The sequence below is a fragment of the Gobio gobio genome (assembly GCF_949357685.1).
Source record: "Gobio gobio genome assembly, chromosome: 4".
NCBI classification, from domain to species: Eukaryota; Metazoa; Chordata; class Actinopteri; order Cypriniformes; family Gobionidae; genus Gobio; species Gobio gobio.
In genome coordinates, this window is record NC_137100.1 from 61,872,792 (window position 1) to 61,884,869 (window position 12,078).

The 12,078-nt window shown below is 38.7% G+C and overlaps 1 protein-coding gene across 1 annotated transcript; it reads left to right on the plus strand.

Annotated features, from left to right (window-relative positions):
- The first annotated feature begins 231 nt into the window (after positions 1 to 231).
- Positions 232 to 11,878, plus strand: ostf1 (osteoclast stimulating factor 1). The gene is made up of 10 exons (XM_079815665.1): positions 232 to 452; positions 4,487 to 4,533; positions 4,929 to 4,979; positions 5,093 to 5,156; positions 5,509 to 5,562; positions 5,646 to 5,753; positions 7,267 to 7,316; positions 7,480 to 7,558; positions 11,076 to 11,174; positions 11,272 to 11,878. The coding sequence occupies exons 1-10, from the start codon at positions 419 to 421 to the stop codon at positions 11,328 to 11,330; spliced, it is 645 nt and encodes a 214-aa protein (XP_079671791.1). The 5' UTR covers positions 232 to 418; the 3' UTR covers positions 11,331 to 11,878.
- The last annotated feature ends 200 nt before the right edge of the window (positions 11,879 to 12,078 follow it).

Genomic DNA, 12,078 nt, shown 5'->3' on the forward strand with positions numbered 1-12,078 from the left:
TATATGCTGATGTTTGCAGTTTTGTCAGTATTTTTGGTCCTGGACAAGATAAATCATTATTAAAGTGATACATAGCCTACTTCCAAATGCTAATTTAATTTGTATCAAAGTTTGAGTTAATGTTATATGCATTTAATTTCCTGAATCTAAATAAACTATAGTAACATGAAAACTATGGTTACCACAGTACACTTTTCGTAAGGGCAGTAGCTGACGGAATGTCAGACGACTAATGACAAGCGGCGCATGCGCAGTGAAACTTTTCCGCATTGGGCTCCTTCACGCTTCCTCATTGACAGCGCCTAAAGAGAGAAAGCAGCGTTCCCTTCTTTCATTTGCAGTTTTATACCGCTTTTGCGTACTATTGACATCTTAAATAACTCGGAAGACTTCTTTAAAAGTCTTGGAAAGTTCAGAAATGTCAAAGCCTCCCCCCAAACCAGCTAAACCAGGTAAGAGGTGCGCGTGGAGGAAAACGCCTCGGCAAACCTACCAAAGCTTCATTAAATATTCACATATTTGTGCGTTGTTTCGTTGTTTGATAGCTATACAAACACGCGGATATTCAATGGCATACGATGAAATGTATTACGAGCATGCAACTCTATGTCCTGCTGAACTTTCCCCTGCGGGTGGAGTTTGGCGTTTTTCCAGCGCAGCGCAACGCAACTTTCTTTGCGCTTTTAGGCTTTTCAAACGATTGTTAACATGCGTAAAACCACCACATCTTAGCGTCAGTGTTCAACGAACAAGACATAAAGGGTGAAACGTATTGCCACAGATGGCAGGAATGGGTTTGGAAAGAGAAACTCATTCACGCCTGCCATTGTCTGTGTTTCGAAACCTAGTGAGCAGCCTACATAGACAGCGCGTCAGGTCAACGTAGACGCGCACCGCATTTTTGGGCATCATCGGGTGCGTTTGGTGTTGGCTGAGCCAAAAATTGCTGTTCGCGCCCATGACGCCAAAAACGCTGTCTAGATAGTTAGTTCAACGGTTTTGAGTCACTGCCATTGTCTTCCAGTTAACTTACTTCCCTAAATTAAAGAACAGCTCCACTATGCTTAGTGTGCCACATGACATTTGGACTGGTGATTTATGCTTAACCAATATTGTTTATTCACAAATGCAACTAAATCTTTAGCCTGCAAAACTAAAATATAAGGCTTGTATTATTTATAATGCAGCTATTTTATAGACTGGGTAAACCCAATTTGATTTCGCCCTGCAGCTCAGGCTGGAAACCTGTACATATTTCTATCCTGCTTCTGTTACAAATTTGCGGGGACCAATCACAAACCAGCTTATTTACATTTACATTTATGCATTTGGCTGACGCTTTTATCCAAAGACTTACAGGGACAATCCCCCTGGAGAAACATGGAGTAAAGTGCCTTGCTCAAGAACACACTGGTGGTGACCGCTGGGATCGAACCAGCAACTTTCTGTGTATCAGTTCCATGGTTTAACCCACTGGACCACCATCTCACAGGCTTATCCACCTGGCGCGCTATTGGCGGGTTTAACACAATGATGGATCGTTGGTCTGATTGGTTGAAGGACTGTCCAATTGCGTACAGAGTCATTTGAACTATGCCCGTCTCTGCAGAATAAAAGTGGGCGTTTCTAAATTTGTGGGTGTTTTCAAATCACGCGATGAAAATGATCCCCTTCACCCGACCCCACCCCTAAACCCTACCCACACTGTGACGTGGCCACTGATCTGGTAACTCCTATTACTATCCTGCAGAAACCTATACTTGCGTTGACCACGCCTCTTGTGGTCTGATTGGTTGAAGGACTATCCAATTGCGTACAGAGTCATTTGAACTATGCCCGTTGATCACGCCTCTTGTGCAGTAGAAAATACAGAGCAGACTCCCCAGACTAATGTGCAATCTTAAAAGATTGAGCTTGGTCTGGTGATAGCCAGACAAGCTATTTTATGCAAAATCATTTTAATGGTCTAAGTAGTCAAAAATGTATTTTTAAGTTGAAAACTGAATATTTGAATGCTTATCTGCAGTGTTGGGGGTTAGGCATTACAAGTAACGCGAGTTGCGTAATCAGATTACTTTTTTCAAGTAACTAGTAAAGAAACACATTACTTTTAAATTTACAACAAAATATCTGAGTTGCTTTTTCAAATGAGTAACGCAAATTGTTTTCCCATGTATGACTGGCAGCTCTCCTATCTCCATGTGGAGAGAATTCAGGAGTAATGCCGCCTTCACGTGCTATTGGAAATGTGATAATTCCCACTTAAGTTGTGATTACGAGCTCATCGCATTAAAATGTTGAAATGGGACGGGCGTTCATGTGCAATTTTTACCCTGGAAACTCGTGTTTATGATAATTCCGATAGCATGTGAAGGCAGCATAAGTGCAGAGGTGTTGAGTGTGGCGCAGTGTGTAAACATGATGGTTATTGTAGTTCTAGACTAAATGTGAACATGCATTTACTCCTCTCACTTCATGCACAAAAAACAGATTCAGTATTCCTCAAAATGAATAAAAACAGTAGCCTGACGTCGTCATACTCAATTCTAGTCAGAATATGAGTCTGATACTGCTCCGTTGGGCTGTGATTATGGGGCGTGTTTCAACCGAACCAGGAAAGACCTCAATTGGATAGACCTACAACCAATCAGAGCAACGGAGCGACGCGTAACGTTAGTTGTCAAATGTCAACAGAACTCAACTGCACAGTGTTGCCATGTCCGCGGGTTGAAGCGACCCCAATTATGTGATATACAGACCCAGGAATGCGATTTTTAGCTGCCAGCCCTGCCAAAATAACACATATTTTACCCCCCAAATGCCTTTTTTTTTTCCGGAGAACACCCCAGGAAAGCTATTGGGCTTGTTTTTGGCTAGTTTTGAGGAACGTTAGCAATTGGCCGGTTTTGTTGTAAAAACTTGGCAACCCTGTGCCTGCACGCACGCTGGATTAATGCTGCCTTCACGTGCTCTCGGAATTATCGTAAATACGAGTTTCCTAGGTAAACATTGCACATGAACGCCCTCACATTTTGAAACTTGAATGCAATGCGCTCGTAATCACGACTTCAGAAGTTGGAATCATCAAATTTCCGATAGCACGTGAAGGCAGCATAAGTTACGTTAGAAGAAAAAGATTGAAAAAGAGTGTAAACGATCTTTGCCGGTGTTGTAAAAAAATAATTTAAGGATACACAGAGTACTCACCAACACGATCATCATTTCTGAGAGAAATAGTAAAGGTGAATGCATATACGAACAAGTTCTCTGTTTAGGTTTAGAACAAATTGAACCCAAGCGCTCTTTGGTGACGTGGATGATTACGTTACTGTTGATCATCTGTCCATCATCGTCTAAAGCCCGCCCTGACAATTTCATTGGTCCGAACAGTTTCTGTTCGGGCATAATTACTTCTCTACGGAGAAAGTCCAGACCGAACTGCCCGAGTAAAAATGTTGTGGGCGGGGCTAAGTTCGGCTGGCATCCAGGCTATAAAAACAGTGAAATGCAAACCCTGAATATTACACAAACCTGCAATAATTGTTAAATTACAAAAATATACTTAATCTCAATTTATTGACCAATGTATTTTTGCTGCTGGCGTTGGATCCAATTAAACCAAAACAACTTTAGATAAACTTAACTTTTTTTTGTTTTTATTGCTGAAGTGTTGAACTTTTTTCCTGTGTACTATTCTTCTGCAATCCAAAACAGCAGCACCTTACAGATGTGAATTTGCACTTTTTTTTGTGTCAAAGTGCATTTACATTTTCCAAAAATAGAACTTTCGTTTTGTTATTAAACAAACAAGCTCAGCCCTGGTGAGAAAAAGTAACACAATGGATTACGTTGCATACAAAGTATAACTAAGTAATGCAATATTGCAGAGCATTACTTTTAAAAGTAACTTTCCCCAACACTGCTAATTGGTCTCTAGGATCATGTCCTCTTAGTACAGTTTACTCCGGCATGCAAATTTGACCATTTGCTTAGAACGAAATGTTTGGAATATTTAACATGTAATGTTTAGAAGTGGCCAAAGCTGCCATAGTGTTTCCATTTCAGAGCCTGACATGTAGGAAGTTTGGAAGGAGCCGGTTGGATCCCACTTTGCAGGGCTTATTTGGTTACAGGCCAAATGGAAATACCTTTGCAGTCAGGAAATGCCCTTTGTTGTGCTTATAATGGTTGGTTTATTTATATATTTTGGCCTCAGGCTTGGGTTCCTCTGTCTCGGAGGCATACACACATTTCTGTGTCATGTGGTTTGCGCTGCGTTTTGTTCTGAATCCGATACTACCTGGTTGTAGATGTGTGATGGTGTTTTGCATATGGATGGGCTGATAGGTGAAGATAAGGGTTTGACAGGTGAAGACTGTTTTAGCTGTAAACAGGCAACGCTGGACACACTAAAATGTGTACAATTATCCTGTGTATTATCATTTGAAATATAGAATTAGCATCTATATGTGTGTGTTTCAAACAGGTCAGGTCAAGGTGTACAGGGCTTCATTCACCTTTGACCCAAGGACGGTGAGTTTCATTCTTTCATCCTTAAAGGGATAGTTCACCAAAAAATGAAAACTGTCATCATCCACTCAACTCATTCTTTCATATGCTGAACACAAAAGAAGATAAATATTTAACGGACCCCATTGACTCACATAGTATTTTTTTGGAAGTCAATGGAGTCCATCAACTGTTTGGTTACCCATATTCTTATCTTAAATAAATATAATCTTTTGTGTTCAGCTGAAGAAATAAATGGATACCGGTTTGGAACAACTTGAGGCTGAGTAAATGATGACACAGTTTTTATTTTTGGGCGAATTATCCCTTTAATTTGACCCATTTCCCTTTTATTTGGGTTTTTCGATTGATATAGCTTGACTGGATTGAGCTCATTGTGTATATATCCTCTTTTTCAGCCGGATGAACTGTACTTTGAGGAAGGAGACATTCTGTACATCTCAGATACCGTATGTTTATGATCTCTCTTGTTACTGTTCGGAAGTACCGATACTTCCTCCTGTGATTATGTATATATTCATGACATCCATGATTTTCTAGTGATTGCTGGGTTTATTTTCAGAGTGACAGTAACTGGTGGAAAGGGACGTGCAGGGGAAGGACTGGTCTTATTCCCAGTAATTACGGTAAGGAAAGCAAAGCAAATGGCAAACTAGCACCTATAAACCATCAATCCTTTACTAGTTCACCTGAAAGAATTTTTGGCTTAGACGTTTATGATGTCGGTAAAGTTTTATTAGAGATAGTCAGTGGTGTAACTATTACGATTGCGCACATACTTGGGGGTTAGGAACGAATCCCAGCCTTAAGTGTCAAACATATCTTTTCATGTGCTGTTATTATTTATAAGTGAACAGACTTTTGCCTGGCAGAAAATAAAATGGGTGAAAATATCATGTAGTCTCAAGGCATTGCCATTGGTAAACATGCATCTTTCAGAGTGTCATTCTTAAGTTGATGGGATTTGTCTTTTCTCAGTGGCTGAACAAGCAGAGTCCATAGACAACCCCATGCATGAAGCAGCCAAGCGAGGTACACAAATGCACACCTCATCTAGCATTTCGTTTTTTTTGTTAACATGGTGAAACGATCAAATATTTTGTGTGTGAATGCAGGTAATCTGAGCTGGCTCAGAGAGTGTTTGGATAATAAGGTTGGCATCAACGGACTGGACAAAGCAGGGAACACCGCTCTCTACTGGGCCTGTCACGGAGGGCATAAAGGTAAAAAATGAACACATTGGTTAAAACATATGCTTTGGCTATATTCAAATGCTAATATCTGAGGCGCAGCAGTAGCGCCAGGGCTCCAGACTGCGACCAAGTGGTCGCATTTTGCAACCTTTTTTCCTGCCGCCACATTGCCCAACTGACAATAGCTGTCTTTTGTTGCATATGAGAAATATCAAACGGCAAACGAAACGGACAAGTTATAGAAGGCTTTTCAAGCCACAAACCACCAACATTTGCCATGGATTTAATGTAGCAATGCTAACTAAAATCGTGCTATTGTAGCAGAAATGGTCTAATTCTTTTTTTTTTATATCTCAGGATTCATATAACCTTTTGTTTTAGGGGTTTCAAGTGCTTCACACTTTTTTTCCCAGTACATCAAAGCTCTAAATATTTGAATGTGATGATTTGTAAAACCAAGTTTAAAGATGTAGGAAAATAAGGCCGGCTACACACTGGCTGCGTGGCGTGAGCGTGGCGTTTTCTATGTCTTGGCACACCAGAAACGTGTCTGATGCGGCGCTGCTGCTGCTAGGATCACCCTTGCCTTGTTTAACATTTGGGGAGAGAGTTGTGGAAAGCCTATACTTCATGTTAAACATAAATATATAGCCTACTGATACAGCAAAGGCAACGTCGGCAGTATTGACGGCAAAATAGGCTACAGAATATTTCGTTCTGTATTGACAGGTGCAATATTTGAAAAGTTTTTAAAATTACAATTATATCTGCATTTATGTCAAAACCTAGAGACTTTCAAACATCAAAATGTAATTTATTAATATGTACTCGTGTCAAAATGACATATAAACATGTTTTCCTATTCTATTTTGCCTGGAAATGCTTCCAACACGCTTGCGTGTCGCGTCAAAAATAGCCGTTGGTTCTATTTCGCGGCGTGTCGCGCAGGCAGTGTGCAAGCTCTAACGTGTTAACATGGGATCTGAAATAAAAAAGGACACGCCACGCAGCGGACACGCTTACGCCACGCAGCCAGTGTGTAGCTGGCCTAAAATTTTGTGGCAAACACTGTTATCTAAAAAAAGAAAACATTAAATTACCACTATGACCAGTAGATGGTGGCAGAGGAGCACTTAACTTGACTTATTAGCCGTTTCCACTCCCTAATATATGGGGAAAAAAGTAGGAAGTCACAAAGTATCATGGAAAACAAACTTTTTTTCACATTGTGATTGAATTACACAGAAAACAAGTAAATCAAATGTATTTTATAATCACTGAAGCTGTCGATCAGTTCACTATGATACTATAAAACTATAAGAACAATGGTATATTTAATAAGAGTAGAACAATTAAATCTTCCCTATAAAAATGTTGTTTATAATAAAAGTTGCTACTGCTCTCAAATGTTAGTCTGGAGCCCCGAGTGCACAAGTTTACCCCCAATAGGTATTCAATTTTGTCTAATAATGGCACATAAAAGCACCATAAATAAATGTTATGCAAACAAGTGAGTAAAATGAATAAAAACGTTTGTTCTTAGATGTGGTGGAGGTTCTGCTGAGTCAGCCGAACATTGAGCTCAATCAGCAGGTAGGTCTAATGTTTTTGATGAATCACTATTCAAAGTCATTTCATTTGAATCAATGTACAATGAGATCAGCTTACAAAGGTGTGTGTATGCAAAATGACGGAAATGGAACAAATGCTGAATGCTTTTGACTGTATCAAGTGACGCATGTTTATCCCACAACAGAATAAACTGGGAGACACGGCTCTACACGCAGCTGCCTGGAAGGGTTATTCAGATATAGTTGAGATGCTGCTCAATAAAAGTAAGTAAATGCGTTTTTGCTCATAAACACGTTCGTTTTCTTACACATATTTTTCTACAGTCTCTATGTGATACAAGGATTTCCTAATTAATTGCATTTTCATCTTAAAAGATCCAATATTGGTTCTTAAAAGAATTTGACTTCACATTTATTAGTATTAGTAAACATAATTAGTGCTTGTATTTAATCTTAAACCATTAATATTTTAGGAGTTATTCATAGAGAATTTCTTTAATATCAAAGCAAAATTAATATTGTAACTGGATTATTCTTAATTATAACTGGAAGCAACCAATGGCAATCTTTATCTGCCAAAACAGAACGTGAATAAAAACAAATATTTACATTCAACAGAAATCCAGCTGTATTAAAATGAACTTCACATGGATTATGGGAGAACAGTGAAATAATTTTACACACAATGGGCCTCATGAAACATTTGTACATAAAAGGTTCGTAAACCGATATGAAAATGTTGGCCGATACCGATGATTCTCTATATTTGAAAGCAGATATATTGGCTGATAAATCTAAATCCAAATGTGTATGTAATTTTTGAGAGCCTGAATACAAAAACAAAAGTCTCACCATTAAAAGCCATGTCTCAAGCACACAATTATAATGTTCTCATTATTATTTTATGTAGCCTATATGCAGTGGTGGAAGCAGTACTGAAAAACATACTCAAGTAAAATTAATGTTACTTGTCAAAAAATGTAGTGCTAGTAGAGTAAAAGCACCTGTCCTAAATACTACTCAAAGTAGGAGTAAAAAGTAGCCCTTTTAAAAGTACTCATGACTAGTGAGTATTATGCTATTATTGTTATTCCACCTTATACCCTGCAAATTAAAAATGTAGCTTACTCTTTAATGGATGATTCTCAGTAAGAACAATCAACAGTATTTCAATATTTCTCCAGAGTTCTTTCTTTTCAAGACACACGTACTGCTTTAATTTTTTCTCTGTAAAAAGAATATACTTCAGAAATCAGAATCAAGTAACTCAATTTTCACCACTGATTATTTTTGCTTGCAATTAAAAAAAGAAACCTGATATAAATATAATCTGATGCTTTATTAAAGTTATTTGCTATAAACATGGACTAAAATTTGAAATCGCCCTGTGAGAACACATTACATTAAAATATGCACTTCAATAAGCCGAGAGAAAGCTGCTTAATGCGTTTACATGCTGAGCGAAATCGATGTAAGGGACACAAATCTATCAGTGACAGTCGGTTAATGCTAGAGATGCACCGATTGCAATTTTCTTGGCCGATTCCGATTTCCGATTTTTTTGTTAATGAGATCGGCTGATACCGATTTTTGCCGATTCCGATTTTCTTTCTAAGAACTATAATTCAAATATAATTTTACGGTACTCTGTACCAATTTCGGCATCAAAGCTAAATGTTTTTTTTATATATATATATTTTATTTATTTAACCATTTAAAAAAAAAAATTAAATGTATTAAGTTTATTATTCATGATGACAATCATTCTAAATAAATAATACATAAAGATTTAAAGGCTGTATGATGTTTAAAAGTAAACATTGTTTATAAAAAAAGATCAAATGAAAAAGAATCAACCATCTAGGCATTATTATTATTATTAGTAGAGACGTATTATTATTACATAGAGACGTAGCTAAATCTACTGTAGGCCACAGTAGCTTAATATATTGTCAATTTATTCACGTTAAACCAAACTTTAATGTTGACGGGTTGCCGTCAATAAATTCTCAAGGAGTGACGGTTTATGCGTTCGGCTGGTCATCCAGCGACATTAAGTCCATCATTTCTTTGTAATTGCTTTGGTCTTTTTGCTGCTTATACCAAGGAAAGATAGGAGAGGCTGCAGACCTGTGGCTGGCCGTTTTACTTCGAGTGCGGCTGCGAGCGCGGGCGTGGCTGTGACGTCGCGGGCGCGCTCGTTCTCACAGCCGCATGTAGACGGATCGGATCAAAATCTGAGACACATGAGACTGATCGGCCGTTCACCGATTAGGGCCGATCATGCAGAAAATCAGCCAATTCCGATCCCTGGATAATCAATCAGTGCATCTCTAGTTAATGCCTAATGCACTTGAAGCAAACAATCAAGCTAAAGTGTTTCCAGCAAATGGCACTGCCAGCTAGCACCGCTAACAGAATACGTACCATTTGTGCGTGTATTTGAAAGTGTTATATTCTGCAGTCAATTTTTAGTAATTGTTTAAAGGTCCCATGGCATGAAATTTATCATTTTACAGGTATTATATATGCTCTAACAGCAACATTAGGGCTGTAACGATTTGACCAAAAATAAAAACCTCGATTAATTGAACATCTGACCTCGATTACGATTAATGAATGATTATTTTGCTTTTTTTTTTTTTTTTTGCCCTCATAAGGTTTTTGAGTAAGTTCCTGATAAGGTTTGTACTGTAAATATTTTCTACTATTAAAGGTGGAATTTTTTTTTCCTCATGAAAAAGTGCATTTCTTTGTGATTTTAAAATACTTGAAGGAAACGGTTCACTTTCAGCAGTTATTGTCTATGGGGCAGATTTCTGTTTGTTGTACATCAGATACAGATACATTAGCACAGTAGGCCTACATTACATTTATCTGAATGCATTAATGAGAAAGTGATTGTGTGTGTGAATTACTCACACCGTCTCTATTCATTATTAAGCTGTGGTGTGTACTTCCTTCAAAGGTATTAAAATGTATGCCTATAACGGTTGAGTTTCTAAGCAACTTTAGTGACTTTACTTTAGTCACAGGACAGCGTTTACACTGCGTTTCTGCACTGCTCCTCTGCGCGAGATCTTCACGTTATGTGCGAGCTTCTGTCACAATATATCAGGCATTAGTTCAACATAATACACATCTGATGGTCGAAACTCGCTTTAATGTCCAAACTGGCAGGGCTTAAACCACATACAAATGACAAGCTTTGTGAGGACGCAGGTGAAAGAGTTTGCCTTCAGGGCGCGCGCGCGCGTGTTGTCAGAGACACGGCTCGGCTCTCTGTGTCCCAGAAAGAAGCTGAGCACTTTGAATAGTGCACAGTCGCTTTAAATGTTGAAACTGGCAAGCCTTAAACACATACTTGACAAACTTTATGAGCACGAAAGTGAAAGCGGCTTCGGGGCTTGCACGCGCATCTGTGTGTGTGTGTGTCGGTGGCAGCGCGTAGGCTATAAGAACAGCAATTAACTGACCTGTATAAACTGTGTAAAACATGCAGTTACAATAGTGATTCTGAGCATCTATAAACACAGATAACTGCTCCTGCATCTCTGTGCGCCTGCAAACTGCACTTGATGTGACTGACGGGGCGGAGTCACGTGAAAACCGAAATAACCGACATGGGAAAAATACGTCGGTTAGAGGTTCTGAATGTCGGTTTCGGTTATTTTTCGATTAATCGTACAGCCCTAAGCAACATTACACACTAACTAAAGTTTGAAAAATGGGATCACGAAGAACAGGACCTTTAAAATGTGTCTGTGTGTTCATATTGTAGATGCCGGGACAGACATCATCAACAACGAGAAGAAGACAGCTCTGGATATGGCCACCAATGCACAATCTGCCTCTCTGCTGAAGAGGAAACTGGGAGGAGGTGAGTCAAAAGGCGTCTGCTTTCAGTTACCTCCTTAAGATATCACTTCCTGTGAGAAAGATTCACACGACTAACTGTCTGTCGGTTGAATTCACAGTGATTCTGCGCACCCACAGTAACGCAGAGGAGTATCTCGACGACGAAGACTCCGACTGAGAGGAGAGCAGCACTAATGAAGACCATTCATTCCTACACTCATTCCAGCACAAACCATCACATGTATATAGATCAGATATCTGTGCGAGAAACATTACTTACAAACGTTTGGGAGGATGTGAAAGCTGGTTGCCGTTGTCTGGTTGTCTCAACTTTCTTCTTTATTCCAGTTCATTGTAAAAGTATTGTAGTACTTGTCTGTTCAGTAGTTGTTTAGGATGGACACAGTGAACATTTGTTCTTCTATTTGCTGCTCCTCTCTTAAAACTGTATTTATTCCATAGAACTGTCTTTTTGATTTTAAAGTGCCTTCTTTAATAGGGAGATCGCCCAGAACGTCTCAGATCCCTGGGTCTTTTTATTCCAATAGTTTTATGCATGTGTCTTGTATGCGGGTAAGCGTGTGTGTGTGTGTGTGCCCCTGAGCATTTTACCTTTTTGATTGTGTTTGTATGAGATGTTCTTGATGTCGATAGAGTTGCATGTAAACCCAAACATTACAATATGCAAATAAAATAAGTGGCCTTTGCTTGAAATGCAAGACTGTATTTGAAAGTGTCCCTCTTTGATCTTTCGTGAATTTAAACCTTATTTTTCTTAGTTTACAAAAGAGTAGTTGACTTAAGGACAAGCTTTTTTTCAATATCAAGATTTTTCATATAATCGTATTATGCTGTATTATCATTTATCAAGTATTTCACAACTGTTAATGAATAATTATATATATAAAGATATACTAGGGAAGAAG

Excerpts from the sequence above, each read along its gene's own strand:
- ostf1 (XM_079815665.1), top strand. The coding sequence starts at position 419 with ATGTCAAAGCCTCCCCCCAAACCAGCTAAACCAG. Across the intron at positions 4,980-5,092 it reads TTCTGTACATCTCAGATACC|AGTGACAGTAACTGGTGGAA; the intron begins GTATGTTTATGA and ends GTTTATTTTCAG. Across the intron at positions 11,175-11,271 it reads GAAGAGGAAACTGGGAGGAG|TGATTCTGCGCACCCACAGT; the intron begins GTGAGTCAAAAG and ends TTGAATTCACAG.